The 17,098-nt window shown below is 36.1% G+C and overlaps 1 protein-coding gene across 1 annotated transcript in view; it reads left to right on the top strand.

The window, feature by feature from the left end:
* The window catches only part of GALC (galactosylceramidase), a 69,952-nt gene extending 53,273 nt beyond the window's left edge, over nt 1-16,679 (top strand). Inside the window, exons 15-17 of the mRNA XM_043984845.1 lie at nt 3,032-3,192; nt 5,507-5,583; nt 16,176-16,679. Coding sequence (XP_043840780.1) covers nt 3,032-3,192; nt 5,507-5,583; nt 16,176-16,322 — 385 coding nt within the window. The 3' untranslated portion in view covers nt 16,323-16,679. The remainder of the gene's footprint in view (nt 1-3,031; nt 3,193-5,506; nt 5,584-16,175) is intronic.
* The last annotated feature ends 419 nt before the right edge of the window (nt 16,680-17,098 follow it).

Genomic DNA, 17,098 nt, shown 5'->3' on the forward strand with positions numbered 1-17,098 from the left:
TGGCAGCCAGAAAATTGCCTTTCATTGCTTTTATCTGAACTCTGCATCCTGAGTATCAAATTTACTTAGTTTATTGGCCGATATGTTTTTTTCTTTTGCTTTCGTCAGCACTACAGGGAAATTATGACTGTGGAAGAGTGAACTGCACTCTCTTCTATTTCATCCATTATCTATAAAATTTCCTGATAAGTGCTGAATCTAGAATCACTTATTATGGGTTGTGATATGTGAAGCAGAAAAAAAATTGTAAGATCTCTCTCCATTTAAATAGAAAGATGAGCTTATTGTGCCGCCTCCGTTACTCTTGGCCCTTTTAAACATTATCTGAGTAGCAGGATTGAAGTAGGGAGTATAGAGTGTATAGTTGATTAAATATGGTCTCTTCCCAGTAGGTTTACAGGTTATATAGTAGAGACATTTTTTATCCTTATGCAGTATACTTGTAGTTGTGAAAACTAAGACCGTTTTTGTTGTAGAAAGCCAGAGTTTGAGAGAGCTGAAGGGGAACCTAGAGTTTATCTAATCTAGTCTCTTTATTTTACAGATGTGGAAACTGGGACATTGGCTTTTCTTTAAAGTACTCCCTTCCCCCAATTAGTTATTGTAATGTTGAAGTAATTTTCTTAATTGCAATTTCAGTTTCAAGATGCCACCTTAGTTTTATTTTACTTGAAATGGAATAATAATTTCCAGTATGTGAACAATAATTCCAGTGCCAGTACCCACCTACCTATGGTGCCTGGGATATGATGGGAGCTTAATAAATACTTGTTTATTGATCAAAGATCATCACTAAAAAGAGATTCTGAGAGCTAATGAAAACTCCCACTTAATTCTGGTTCCCACTTTTATTCTTGTCCACCTTACTCAGAATCTCATTACAAAAAAGTGACAAAAATGTCACTTGCTTGCCCCTAACCTCACACTTTGAAGGAGTTATTAATCACTGAATAGTATATGAATTAATTTCAGAGATAATATGATTTGTTTTTTGGTTATTCTTCACACAGAATTGAATAAAGCAATTGCAACCATGTAATTGTCCCTGGATGGTATAAAATAAACCTAGGGAGAATTCATTGTGAAAGCTATAGTTATTCTAGATAGCTTAAAAATTTGGTATCTTTTTGGGGATAAGTTTCATTGATGTCTTTTTCTAATATCATTTGACAACACTTCTTACCCCCCAGTCTTATTCCCTCTGCCCCACCTCCCACCTCAAAATTGAACCCTTCTTTGTAAAGGAGAAAAATGATGAAGCAAAAACACTCAGTGATCACATCTGACGGCATAATCAATATTTAGCCCTAGTAGTCCCCCCCAACTCTCTGCTTAAAGGAAGAGGTTATGTTTCATCATCTGATTTCCAGGGCCATGATTATTTGTTTTATAAAATTACCTTGAGTTTGGTTTCCTTTTAGTTTTTATCATTTAAAATCATTTTATTGGAAAATTAGTGACTAGATTCATATTGATTTTATAGTGCCTACTATGGGTCAGGCACTATAAAAGTGCTTTACAATTATCTCATTTGATCCTCACAACAACCTTGAAAGGTAGGTGGTCTTTTTATATCCATTTTACAGTGTAGGAAACTGAGGCAAACAATTTCAGTGAGTTGCCCAGAGTCACACAGATAGTGAGTGTCTGAGGATGGGTTTATACTCTGGTCTTCCTGACTCCAGGCCCATCACAGCTACACCACCTAGCTATCCTTTTAGGATGAGAACATGTTAACTGCCAATCAAACTTTGTTCATGGGATGCCCTGGCCAAAGAATTCTTTACCAGTCTCCTATTTGTGAGCAGACTCAGCTTTTTTGCCCAGGACCTATGTACTACTAACCATTTCAGAATGGTAGAACTTACTAGAGCTAGAATCCAGGGTCTCCTCCTTATCACAATATGGCTTCTGAGTAGGACTTCATGGAAGAGTTGCAAAGCTATCTTCTCCTGGTTTGTACCTTTCTTCTTGACTCTTAAGTCTGGTTCAGTTTAAAGGGAAGTACTTCTCCCCAGAGACACATTAACAGAAGCAATGAATTTATTCGATTAGTTCATATGAGAAATTGCAAAAACTAATAGAGCCGAGGAGTCCTGTGCCTAGCCCTCCTAAGGCAGCTTAGGTAGTTCAGTGGATAGAGTGATCGACATTAAGTCAGGAAGACCTGAGGTCAAATCCTGCTTCGGACATTTATTTGGTTTTGTGATCTTGGACAAATCACTTAACCTCTTGTCTGCCTCAGTTTCCTCAATTATAAAATGAGAGTAATAAAAGAACCTATCACAGAGGGCTGTCAGGGTGAAATGAGATCATCATATTTGTGTAAAGCATTTTGCAGTTCTTAAGGTGTTATATAAATATAGTTTTCCCTTCTACATCATAGGAATTAGGGGCAATGTGTCCCCACAATCTGGAAAATCCATGTAAAAAATTTTGGTCCTCCTTTTATACCAGAGTAGTCTGATTTTTTTTTTCTTTTTCTTTTATGGGTTTTTTACAGTACCTTATTAAAATTTGGGTTTAGTATTTAGTCATAGGCTCTTGTCATCTGCTGGCCTTCGCATGTTGTCTGTGGTTTCTGCAAATTTCCCCCAAAATCCCTATTTAATTTCCTATACAGACCCTCAATATATCAAACCTGTTGATGGGGCAAGTTGAAATGTGGAAGGTATAATTGTATATGTTAACTGTTATTAATAGTGCAATTAACTACTACATGGTATTAATTCTTAGAAAGTGTAAATTCGGGAGTAGCTAGGTAGTGAAGTGGATAAAGCACCGGCCCTGGATTCAGGAGTACCTGGGTTCAAATCTGGCCTCAGACACTTGACACTTACTACCTGTGTGACCCTGGGCAAGTCACTTAACCCCCATTGCCCCGCAAAAAACCAAAACAAACAAACAAAAAAGAATGTTTAAGTTCTCCTATTCATTATAAATATAGAAGCAAATGCTTACATAATACATTTAATTTCTATTTAGAAAAATATGATTTTGGTGGGAACTAATGGACAGTTTTGTTCCCTAGGAAGAATCTTGTAATATCTTGTGATGTCTACATAGAGACTTATGCCGGTGGTGTATTCATTGCTGGAAGAGTAAATAAGGGCGGGGGAGTCATTAGAAGTGCCAGAGGAATTTTCTTCTGGGTTTTTGCAGATGGGACCTACCAAGTTACAAATGATCTTGGTAAGTAAATATTTATATGTCACTTGATAGACAACTGTTTATTGACTGTTGTTCAGTTGTTTCAGTCAAGTTTGATTCTCTGTGACCCCATTTTGGGTTTTCTTGGCAAAGATACTGGAGTGGTTTGCCATTTCCTTCTACAGCTCATTTTATAGATAAGGAACTGAGGCAAACAGGGTTAAGTGACTTGCCCAGGGTCAAACAGCTATTAAGTATCTGATGTCACATTTGAACTCAGGTCTTCCTGACTCCAGGTGAGACTTAGCATAGTGCCTGGCATATAGTAGGTGTTTAATAAATGTTTGCTCCACCCTATTTTTTTATACTTATACTCTCCTTCAAGAATTTCACAGTTTAGATAAACTGACCTAGCACTTCCTCACTCATAGTGCCCATTCATTCTCCCATCTCCTTCCCTTTGTAGTGGCTGTCCCTGGTACCTATAATGATCTCCTCTGCCTCTTAAAATCACTAATTCCCTTCAAAACTGGTCATTTAGAAAGAGCGAGGGATTAAAAACAGATGGTTAGCCCAAGTGCTATAATAGTACCCTGTATACTACTACTAATTATTATTATTGTTACTAATATTAACTTTTAATACAGAGAGATCTGGATGAAGGTCTCTGATTTGTTAGGTAGACCACTTTAAAGAAGATATGGACAAATGTTACATAGTTACCAAGTCAGACAATCAGTAAGGATTTTTAAAAGCAGCTATTAGGTTCTTGGTATTTTGCTTGTCCCATGGGTTGAGAAGGTATGTTTAGATTGTTATTTGCACTGTGAGAGGAGAAAATACTCACCTTAATGAAATCAAGCATCCTTTGAAATGTTTAAGTAAAAGGTGTATTGTACAGTGTTCATATCTAGTCAAAAGCTACAGTTCACACTCCCTTTCCCTGTCTCCTGCTCACAGGCTGAATAATGGGCCAGGATGGCCTTGTGACCCTTGTGGCTATTGTGATTTTAAGCACTGATTGTTGGAATTAATCCCTTCCTTATAACCCCAAGGGAATGCCTGCCACTTGGGCATATTGAAGCCTGTAAATCAGAACGACTTAAGTGAAAATATCAAAGGAATAAGCACAGAAATCAACAAGTCTAAATAATAAAGACTTTAGAACAGAAGACAGATATTTTTCATTCTTTTCAGAAAACAGTAGTTTCTCCTCAAAAGAGAAAACAAAATTAGAATTTAGCGCTAGAAAGACAGAAGAAAAAGTTATGGAAGAAAAATTTTCAAACATCAAATAAGCTTAGAAGGATATATGAACTTGAATTTCAGACTTGAAAATTGGACATGAAAAGATAATATAAGAAATATAGGTCTTCCATGAAGAAGAAAAAAATTAAGCAAAAGAAAACCCAAATACCCTATTAAAAGAATAATGGCTAAATACAGTTTAAACATATCCACAAAGAATCCATCAAATTTAACTGACAAAGAAAACATCTTAGTAAAACTTCAGAACTACCAAAGGAATAATTTACAAACCTAGATAAAATGATAAAAGCATTCATTTGGAGGAGCAAGAGAGATCTAGTCAAGGGAAGTAATGGATAAAAGGTGGAAATGAAGGGGACATTAGCCCTTCTTGACCACAAATTATATTATCATGCAGGAGCCAACAAAATATTTTGGTATTGATTAAAAGAGACTTGCTAAATGGGACAGCCTAGACAAAGAAGAACCAGATTAACAAAATCAATTAATTTCTAACCTGATGAAGAAAAAATAAAGTAGAAAATCAGATTAGCAAACATGAATTGACAGCAAGCAAGGAGGAAATAAAGTGTAATATATACAGTTATACCCCAGAAAACAGATTTCAAATGAAGTTGATAAATATTTACAAAAATAGAAAAAGCCCATGTAAGGTATATATGTATATATATGAACATACATACAAACATATACACATACACATGCATATACCCACATGTTTATGTATACACACATATGAACAACTAGAAGCCCAAGACTTTGTTGAATAAGGAGCTTTGCTTATTCATCTTGCACACCTAACACAATGCTTAATATTAAGTTGGTTCTCAATAACTATTTCTTGAATAATGGGTAAATTTGATTTTTCTCCCAACTAGACTGTCAGCATCTTGAAAGCACTTGAAATATGTGTTAATATTTCTATATTAAGTTATAAATCTATAAATGAAGCTAGATAACCATTTCATGAAGGATTATTCCTAAAGGCAAGGATTAAATGTCCTGTTGAGATTCCATCCTGATCCTTGTTTCTGTGATTTAAGCCAGAAAAAAATAATCCATCCATATGCTCTATTTTCTTTTGCAGTTAGAATGGTGAAAGTGAAGAAAGGACGTGCTAATGTCAGGCCTAAAAAATGGTACACCCTCACTCTGAGTATTAAAGTAAGTAATGCTGTTCAAAGTGCTCACAGCTAAAGCATTCTTTTGTGGTAATAGTAGTAGTAGTAGTAGTAGTAGTAGTAGTAGTAGTAGTAGTAGTAGTAGTAGTAGTAGTAGTAGTAGTAGTAATAATAATAATAATAATAATAATAACAGCTAACATTTATAATAATAATAATAATAACAGCTAACATTTATATAATACCTACTATGTGCCTGGCACTTTTGCTAAGTGCTTTGAAATTATTATCTCATTGTTCCTCACAGCAACCCTGGGAGGTAGGTGCTATTATTTTCCCTGTTTTACAGATGAGGAAACTGAGGCAGAGTTTAAATGGCTTGCCCAGGGACAGGCAGCTAGTATTTGAACTCAAGTTGGATTTGAACTCAGGTCTTCCTGACTCCAGTGCTTTATCCATTGTACCTCCTAGCTTCCAGTAGTATCTCTTTATTACTTTGATTCATTACTTTTTTTTTTTTCGGGGCAGTGAGGGTTAAGTGACTTGCCCAGGGTCACACAGCTAGTAAATGTCAAGTGTCTGAGATCGGATTTGAACTCAGGTCCTCCTGAATCCAAGGCTGGTGCTTTATTCACTGTGCTACCTAGTTGCCTTTCATTACTTATTTTTGTCAGTGAAGGGTAACATTGGTTTGAATAACAGGAAATTGGATAAGCTGCCTACTTAGGTTGGTACCAGATTGCTCCTGTACATTAGTGAACCCTGTTGCTAGTATTTGGGGGAATAATTTTGGGCCCTCGTGAATAGTTTTACAATTGGTGCTATTTTTTAGCAGAAATTTTGCTTTTTAGATATTAAGGAACTACTTGTTGACTAGGAGTAACTGGGGGTTTAGTTTCCAATTTATGCTAATTATAGCAGTGAACTTCCAGTAATAGGCAATCATTTTAAGTTCAAATACTGGGCAGTTCTGAATCATCAGATAGAGATAGCAAAGATCTTGTGTTAAAACTGTTTTATATGGGGAGTTTACTTTGAGTCTCATGAGTAGTCTTTCCAGGAAACATGGAAAGGAGTTTAGAATAAGGGATATGGGACTACAGCTGTGACAATGATTATTTTTCCTCTTCTTCCTCCTCATGTTCCTCTTTCTCCTATTACTTCTGTAGCACTTATTGTGTGTCTCAGGTATAGTGCTAAACACTTTATAATTATTTTATTTGATCCTAATAACAACCTTAGGAGGTAGGTGTTATTGTTATCCTTAATTTATAGCTGAAGAAACTGAGGCAATCAGAGGTTAAGTGACCAGCTCAGGGTCACCCAGCTAGTAAGTATCTGAGGCTGGATTTGAAGTGTCCAAAGAAGCTCTTTACCAGTAGGCTAGCCAGATGGTGGTTCTTTGGCCATGAAAACCCATGGGGACAAAAGGAAAAATACAAAGCAGTTCCCAGTCTTTGCTTTAACAATAAGATTGTGTTCACTTTAAAAGTAATTTTGTATTTTGGTCTATTGTATATATTGAAAGTCTAAGAAAATTATTTCCTATGATAATGGTGAAAGCAGAAAAGGGAGCAAAGGGTTCTGAGAATTACAGGTTTTAGACTCTGTGAAACCTTACTTCTCTGTTGGTGTTCTAAATGTGAGATCCTTGTTTGTCTGCTGGCAAATGGACAAAGTGCTGTAAGAACTGAATCCTATCAATCTTGACAATCTCACTATGAAATCTAGATGAAAGACGGCAGTTACATAGCTAAGTAGAAGTGTGGTTCTTCTTGGACCGAGAAAGTATTAAAAAATCCTTGAAGTTACATTTATTTATATTCATAGGGGCAATAAGAAAAATAATTCCATGAACATCTGGTCATCTTGTCATGTTCATGATAAGTATTTGCAATGAAAATAATTGTAGCTTATGTATTATAATAACGATGATGATAGAGGTTAAGATAATTTGCTCACAATCACACATCTAGCAAGTGTCTGAGACAGGCTTTGAATTAGAGTCTTCTTGATTCCAAGTCCAGCGCCATCTACTGCTATCATCCTTCCTCTTACATATGCTGAAGGGGTTGAGAAAATTACATAAAGAACCCGATAAGACCCTCCAAATTAAATCAACATATATGCGAGAAGAGGTGAAAATGGTAAGAAATATATTGAAAAATAGGTGTCAGGAATAATGAATGAGAGAGGCTAAGATATGTAGGTTATTCCGAAGCTTCTTGATTTTGCATATCATGATATCAGGAAAACTTGCTTTAAGAAAGGAATCAGTAGGCACTTGACTTGGTGAGCAGCCTTCTTTTTTTGGGTGGAGGAGATGAGACTTGGGATTTTATTGGTATAGGGAACTAGGGAGCAAACAATAGCATTTGTACTACAACTCACCATCTTAGAAAGCTGCTTAGGCTACTGAAAGATTAAGTGATTTGCCCAGGGTTGCACAGCTGGTGGGTCTTGAACCTAGATCTTCCTGCCTGCAAGGCCAGTTTTCTGTCCACTGTCTTATGGCTGTCCCTGAAAACTAAAATAACGTTATGAAAAATGAAATTGTTTATATTTTAAATGACAGGAAACAAATCATTCCAGAGTAAACTGTCTTTGTATAGTAGGGCCATTGACTTATTAGAGATGAAAAATTATAAAAATGTGGCATGCATTTCAGAAAGGTCAATTCTGACCTATTCAAATAAGTTATACATTATGAAAAATGTGTTATAATATAATACAGATGAACATAGCATAATAATTTTACTCAGAATTTTAACAATTACTGCAAATGGGAATATCTGGATAAGTTCACCATCCATAGGGAATCTTTCTATAAATAGGTCTCTGATCTCAATGTACTTGATGTTCTGGCAGACAACTTTGGTGAGCACATGTTTTCTTGCCTTATGCCTCATTTAATGTTTGTGATCAGAGGGCCAAAAGATCAAAAGAGTCTAAAAAGTGCCTTAATCAGCAAAGACTTGACTTGTTCAGTAGAGGAACATGGCAGACAAAACAATACTATTTCAGAAAATAAAGTCTTACAGAGAAGGATGACAGAAGATTGTGGATAATATCACCTCATAGTAAAACCAAGGTAAAGAAAGTTGGAAAGAGATGCAAACAATAATACTGAGAGCATTTAGAGATTAGAAGGTAAGAGGAAAATAAAAGAAGAGTACAAACGATTTGCAGATTTTTTTAATAACAAACTTTTTTCCCCATCAAGGTCAATAGAGTTATTATACTAACATCACATTGTCAAATGTCCAAAGAGGAGGTAAGATATCAAAGACTGGAAATGCTTCCAAAATTACTAGCTCAATTGTATCTAGAGAAGATCTGTGCTAGGGCTACACAGTTGTGAAGAAGTGGAAGTATCAATTCACAAAGTATCTGAAGGAGAGGAAGATAGAATGTAGCTGCAGAAGAAAAATATGCCTCATTAATACTGAAAAAGGTTGAACTAATGGTCAGAAAGAGATGACAGGAGACCCTTTGCTAGCACTGGGTGTAGCTGGTGTTATCTAGCAACTCTTTTGCCCTTAAGCAGTTCTAAGTTGTGGTTCCGCGGCAGAGAATAGAACTACTACTTGCATCTGCAGGGAACCAGGGACCCTTTCTAGATACAATCCTGAGTGCAGACCAAGAATGCAGTGACGACATCTCTCCCCATTTAATACTGTCTTAGAAGCACACAGAAAACTTGAAGACTACCTTCACCCCCCCCTCCCCCAATCCAACTAGTTCTGAAAACAGCAGCACAAAAAAAGGCTGAAGCAAGGCATAGTGCCTCTTCCTCCACAGGTGAGTAAATACCAACTTTAACATAAAGTTCAAAGTGAAACAGTGGGTGGAAAAATGAGATAGTGCCAGGGAAGACCAAGACATAAACTTAAAAGAAGGCAATAATTTGAAAACAACTAAAAAACCAAGTCTTAAAGAAAAATGCTAATTGGATCCAAGGCCAGCAAGAACTCCTAGAAGAATTCGAGAAAGAGATAAGAGTAGTAGAGGAAAAATTGGGAAAATAAATGAAAGTGATGCAAGAAAATTATGAAAAGAGAATTAACAGCTTGGTAAAAGGTACCAAAAAATACCAGAGAAAATAACACCTTAAAAAAAAAAAAGAATTGGCTTAAATTGTAAAAGATGTGCAAAAATTCACTGAAGAAAAGAACCCCTTAAAAAGTAGAATTGGCCATATGGAAAAAGAAGTACAAAAATTCATTGAAGGAAATAATTCCTTAAAAATTAGAATTGGGCAACTGGAAACTAATGATTTAATGAGATTTCAAGAAACAATAAAAGAAAGTAAAGAGATTGGAGAAATAGAAGAAAATGTGAAATATCTCATTGAAGAAACAACTGACCTGGAAAACAAATCAAAGAGAGATAATTTAAGAATTACTGGGCTACCTGAAAGCCATGATCAAAAAAAGAGCGTTGACACCATCTTTCAAAAAATTATAGGGGACAGAGCCAAGATGGCAGAAGAAAGGCAGTGATTTGCCTGAGCTCTCCCCAAGACCACTCCAAATACCTTCAAATAATTTCATCAGACAATTCCTGGAGCAGCAGAACCCACAAAAGTACAGGGTGAAATAATTTCTAGTCAAAGACAACTTGGAAGGTTGGTAGGAAAGGTCTGTTTTACTGGGGTGAGAGTGGAGCACAGCCCAGTGCAGACTGTGCCAGCACAGATCCAACCCCAGCACAAACTCAGCCCCAGTGAACCAGGAGCAGGCCTCAGGAACCTCTGAATCAGAAGCAGCAGCAGCTGCTTCTGGAACTCAGCCCACAGATAGTAACAGGGTCAAAAACTCCAGAAGGAGATTGCAGGGATCTCTTTGCTAGTAGTGAGGCAGGACTCTGTTGTTTTGCCCATAGTCAGATCCAGGTCACAGTCTTGGGTGGTAGTCCCAGGTCGGGGAGGAGCACAAGCACGCAAGAGCTTGCAGCCACAGTGGAGCAGGATTCTGTTCATACTTCCAGGGCAGAAAAGCAGGCCTGTGGTTGCTTGCAATCTAGAACACAAACCAGGGGAGTGATGAACATACCTCTCCTTAAATCATACCACCTTGGAAGAACCAATGACTTACAAATTACTAGAAGTATCACGGAAGTATTACTAGAAGTGTCACAGATAATAGCTGCTCAAACCCCTTGAAGCTTGGAATCGCACAACCTCCACCCTGGATTCAATGCCCCACTTTAAAAAAAGAGTTAAAAGTCAAGAAATAGGCTGGGAAAAGAAGCACACAGAAAAAAATGCTGACCCTAGAAAGTTTCCATGGTGACAAGGAAGATTAAAATACACCCTCAGAAGAAGACAACAAAGTCAAAGCTCCTACATCCAAAGCGTCCAAGAAAAATATGAATTGGTCTCAGTCCATAAAAGTGCTCTAAAAGGACTGTGAAAATAAAGTAAGAGAGGTAGAGGGGAAAATGGAAAGAGAAATGAGAGTGATACAAGAAAAACATGAAAAATCAACAGTTTGGTAAAGGAGACACAAAAAATACTGAAGAAAATAACAACTTAAAAAACAGACTGGGCCAAATGGTAAAAGAAGTACAAAAAGCCAGTAAGGAAAAGAATGCCTTGAAAAGCTGAATTGGCCAAGCTCTCTGAAGAAAATAACTCCTTAAAAATTAGGATTGAGCAAATGGAAGCTAATGATTTTATGAGAAATCAAGAAACAGAAAAGCAAAACCAAAAGAATGAAAAAATAGAAGGCAATATGAAATATCTCATTGGAAAAACAATTGACTTGGAAAATGGATCCAGGAGAGAGAATTTGAAAGTTATTGGACTACCTGAAATCCATGATCAAAAACAGAGCCTAAACATAATCTTCCAAGAAATCGTCGGAGAAAAATGCCCTGATATTCTAGAAGCAGAAGATAAAATAGAAATTGAAAGAACCCACCAATAACCTCCTGAAAGAAATCCCAAAATGAAAACTTCTAGGAATATTATAGCCAAATTCCAGAGTTCCCAGGTCAAGGAGAAAATATTGCAAGCAGCCAGAAAGAAACAATTCAAGTATTGTGGAGTCACAGTCAGGGTAACACAAGATCTATCAGTTTCTACATTAAAGGATTGGAGGGCTTGGAATATGATATTCCAGAGGGTTAAGGAACTGGGATTGCAACCAAGAATCACCTACCCAGCAAAACTGAATATAATCCTAAAGGGGAAAAAATGAGATTTCAATGATAGAGAGGACTTTCAGGCATTCTTGATGAAAAAACCTGAGCTGAATAGAAAATTTGGCTTTAAAATACAAGGAGAAAGAAAAACAGGAGAAAGAAATCATAAGGGATATTAAAAGGTTAAACTGTTTACATCCCTACATGGGAAGATGATACTTGTAACTCATAAGAACTTTCTCATTATTAGGGCAGATAGATGGAGTATATTTAGACAGAGGGCACAGGTGTGAGTTGAATACAAGGGGATGATATCTTTAAAAACCTAAAATTAGGAGCAGCTAGGCAGCACAATGGATAAAGCACCAGCCCTGGTTTCAGGAGGACCTGAGTTCAAATCCAGCCTCAAACACTTGACACTTATTAGCTGTGTGACCCTGGCCAAGTCACTTAATCCTCATTGCCCCACCAAAAAAAAAGGGGTGGTGGTGACGGGAATGTGCTTGGAGAAAGGGAAAGGGAGAGATGGAATGGGGTAAAATATCTCACATAAACAAGAAAAAAAAAGCTTATACAGTGAAGGGGAAGATGGCTGAGGTGCTGGGGAATGAGTGAACCTTACTCTCAGAATTGGTTCAAAGAGGGAATAACATACACATTCATTTGGGTATAGTAATCTGTCTTACCCTGCAGGAAAGTAGGAGTGGAAGGAGATGGGAGGCGGGTGATAAAAGGGAGGGTAGATTGGGGGAAGGTGCAGTCAGGAATAAATAAAATGCTTTTATGACTAAAAAAATAAAAATAAAAAAAATATAAAGGAAAACTGCCCTAATATCTTAGATCAGAGGGTAAAATAGAAATCAAAAGAATCCACCTGGAAAACATCCCAAAATTAAAACTCCCAAGAATATTACATTGAAATTCTGGAACTCTTGGATCAAGAAGAAAATATTGCAAGTAGCCAGATAAAAAACAATTCAAGTATCATGGACCCATAGTTAGGATCACACAAGATTTAGAAGTTTGCACATTAAAGGAATGGAGGGCCTGGAATATAATACTCTAGAAGGCAAAGGAGCTAGGATTACAACCAAGAATAATCCACCTGGCAAAATTGAGTATAATCCTTCAGGGGGGGAAATGAATATTTAATGAAATAGAAGACTTAGAAGCATCCCTGAGGAAAAGACCAGAGCTGAATAGGAAATTTGACTTTCAAACAGAAGACTCAAGAGAAGCATAAAAAAGTAAAAACGAGAGTAATCAAAGGGAACTCAGTATAGTTAAACTGTTTATATTCCTGTGTGATAAGATGTAACTCCTAAAAACTCTATAATTAGTAGGGCAGTCAGAAGGAGTCCACATAGTGATCATGGGTATATTGGGATACTCTCCGCCCAAAATACAGGGTGAAAAAGAGGGATACACTGAAAGAAGGAGGAAGAGGGAAGTAGAATTTGGAGGATTTTCTCACATAAAAGGTGTGTAAGGAAGAGTTTTTAAAGTAAAAGGGGAAGTGGGGTGGGGGTAGGGTGGTGATTAAAGGGAGGGTAGATTAATGGATGCTGTGGTTAGATACAAAACAGACTTTTGAGGAGGAACAGGATTAAAAAAAAAGAAAAGAATAAATAGAAGAAAATAGGATGGAGGGAAATATACAGTTAGTAATCATAACTGTGAATATGAATGGGTGAGCTAACTCATAAAGTGGAAGCAGATAGCAGAATAGATTAGAAACCAGAATTCAGCAATGTTATGTCTAAGAGACACATTTGAAACAAACAAAAAAGATGCACAGTTAAAATAAGGGACTTGAACAAAATTTATTATGCTACAGGTGAAGAAAAAAGGCATGGGTAGCAATCATGATCTTAGGAAAGCAAAAGGAAAACTACATTTTGCTAAAAGGTACCATAGACAATGAAGTAATATAAAAATTTCTTACAGCAAGTTTCTCTGATAAAGACCTCATTTCTCAAATATATATAGTGAATTGAATCAAACTTATAAAAATAAGAACCATTCCCCAAATGATAAATGGTCAGAAGATATGAACGGACAGTTTTCAGAAGAAGAAATAAAAGCTATCTATAATAATATGAAAAAAAGCTCAAAATCACTATTGATTAGAGAAAGGAAAATTAAAACAACTGTGAGGTATCACCTTATATCTATCAGAAATGACAAATGCTGGAGGGGATGTGAGAAAATAGGCTGGTGCAGTTGTGAACTAACTACTAGGTTTGTATCCCAAAAAGATCAAAGAAAAAGGAAAAGGACCTGTATGTACAAAAATATTTAAAGCTGCTCTTTTTGTGCTGGCAAAGAATTGGAAATTGAGAAAATGCCCATCAATTGGGGAATGGCAGGAAATTGTGGCTTGTGATTGTGATGGAGTACTACTGTGCCATAAGAAATGACGAGAGGAGTGGTGTCAGAAAACATGGCAAGACCTATATGAACTGATGCAGAGAGAAGTGAGAATATTTGGGACATTATTGAGCACCGTAACAGCAATGTTGTAATGATCAGCTTGGCTACTCTGATCACTACAGTGATCTGAGACAATTCCAAATGACTCATGATGAAAAAATGCTCTCCATCTCCAGAGAACTGAACTCTGAGTGCAAATTGAACTATGCATGTCTTGCTTTCTTTTTTGTTTGTTTTGTGTATATATGTCTAATATGGAAATGTTTTGCATAATTTCTCATGTAGAATTAATATATTTTTTGTTTTCTCAGTAGTGGGGAGAGGGTTGGGAGGGAGGGAGAGAATCTTGAATTCAAAACTTTAAAAAGAGAATATTAAAACTAGATAATTTAAAAAAAGATATATTTAGTTCATGACACAAAAGTATTGATTAAATGTGTGCTATTTTCTGAAATACAAGAGATGACGTAAGCTTTCATGTTAAAATGAATTCAATAGTGATTTACATACATTGGCATTACAGCTTCACAGCAACCCCTCATGGGGAGTGTTATGCTCAATTGCAATGTGAGCCAGAGGCTGTTTTCATTTTTTACCCCCTAGTACTTGGCACATTGTAAGCATTCAATAAATGCCTGCTCAATAAATAAATAAACAGAAAAATAAATAAACAATAAATAAACAAATAAAAACAAATAAATGAATAAAAGCATGCTGTTCAGAATGTAGGGGTTGGTAATTGTGCTGTGTTCTCTGTCCTAATCAGACTGCATTTGGAGTATAATGTTCAGTTCTGAGTGCCACATTTGAGAAAGAATATTACCATTCTTGATTACCTCCAGAGGAGGGTCACTAAAATAGTCGTCTTGAAACTATGTATAGGAAAGTTGTTTGATCCTGAGGTTATTTAACGTGGAGAATAGGGGAAAAGTGGGGGTAATGATAACTCTTCAGATACTTGAAGGTATCTTATTGAAAAAGGATTATATTTATTTTGCTTGACTCCAAAGGCCAGACAAGGAGCAGTGGATAGAAGTTAAAGGGAGAAAGGTTTTCACTAAGTGTAAAGGAAAACTTTTTTTTTTTTTTTTGGTGAGGCAATTGGGGTTAAGTGACTTGCCCAGGGTCACACAGCTAGTAAGTGTCAAGGGTCTGAGGTCAGATTTGAACTCAGGTACTCCTGACTCCAGGGCCGGTGCTCTATCCACTGCACCACCTAGCTGCCCCAAGGAAAACATTTTAATAATTAGAGCTGTCCAAAGTTGGGATGGGCTACTTTGGTCTCAAGGAAGTGAGTTGGTGACTTTTCTATCACTAGAGGTTTGACTTCAAGTGAAGGCTTGCTAGATATGTTATAGCAGATTAGAGTTCAGAAGAGCCCTCCTAGCTCAGAAGTTCTTTATTCCATCAAGTTAGTTGATTATGCCTTGCTTCACCTTGCTGTTCTTAACTTAATGTTTAGAATGATGTCCCTCCCCTGGAGACTTTGAGCACATGAAACAGTAGTGAGTCCTGGCTTTTGGTGATAAAAGGCTAATTAACAGCCTGTGCATGTGCTACTGATCCTTTGAATTGAGAGGAAATTGTTTACAGTGACTGGAAGCTAATTTATTAATATCAGTGTACAAAAACATGAAATTATGAATTGATTTTGAGTGTTTTTCTTAATTTTCTGTGTAATTGGAGAACATAATTCTACTAAATTTGACTCCAGTTTTAACTGTCATTAACTATTTTTTAAATTGATGAAATATTGAAGTAGTTCTTTCACATCAAATGCTATATATATGTATGAGAGATCAGTTAATCAATCAATATTTATTAAACATTTACTGTGTGCCAGGCACATAGAGCTAGATGAAGAAAGTTATTGAAAATCCTTTTTTCTTTTAATTTTGACCTGTGACCTAAATTTTGTTAAATTATATTTTGTTATATAGAAATTCAGTGACAAACATAACAGCTAGCTAGGTTAGCTACTGATGATATTAAATTTTTACATAGCATTAAGGGGAAAAATTATAAACATATAGTAACTTTTTTTTTTTTTGACAGGACTTTGCTGTTGATGTCCGACTAGATAATACGCATCTCTGGAAAGGCGTGGTGACCTTAAGTCCCACAAAAGGTTGGGCAGCAATTGGAACAAGTGGCTTTGAGTTTGCACAGTTTGACAACTTTTATATAGAGGCTACAAATTAGAATTCTTTAATCTCCTGGATGACTCCTCTCTCCACACTTCTTTTGAGTTTGGAATCAGAGTCAATTCCTTGGGGCTTTTCGAGACTGAAAACATTGAAGGAATTTGTTTTTCATACTTTATACTAGTGTTTATTTATTTAATTTTTCTTGTAGTTATTCTAATTTTTATTATCACTCCATAGAGTATCTATTGCTTCTTTTTCTTAACAATTTTGCCATTGAAATCTCACAATGATTGTAGTCTGATATTGAGGGAACTGGATTCTTTAATCTGCTTTGTAATCAGTTATGTGGTATATAGAATGAAAGATTTCTCCAAGTTATTTAACACAAATAAACATAACTTTAAAGACATTGTTTGACATACTCATGTGCATCACATGTCATGATGAAAGAAATACTTAATCTCCAGGGAATCTTTTGTCTCCACCAAATAGTCTCATGCAATGCTCAGGAGAGCTTGAAGGGCAATGTTTTATGGGTTACTGTGGTGTTTCATTCTTACATTCTAAATGGATTTTTAAAAATGATAATATAAGCAAATAAAGAACCATTTCTAAAATGCCTTTTTAATAAACTACCTCCTATACTTTCTTTAGTCAGTAATAGAGAAATGATTGGATAATATGGGAACTTGATTATGTAATAAATATTGCTCTTAATTACCTTTTTTTAAAAAAATTTTTTTATTTTATTTTAGTGAGGCAATTGGGGTTAAGTGACTTGCCCAGGGTCAGACAGTTAGTTAAGTGTTAAGTGTCTGAGGTCAGATTTGA

The sequence above is a fragment of the Dromiciops gliroides genome, chromosome 2, assembly GCF_019393635.1.
Source record: "Dromiciops gliroides isolate mDroGli1 chromosome 2, mDroGli1.pri, whole genome shotgun sequence".
NCBI classification, from domain to species: domain Eukaryota; kingdom Metazoa; phylum Chordata; class Mammalia; order Microbiotheria; family Microbiotheriidae; genus Dromiciops; species Dromiciops gliroides.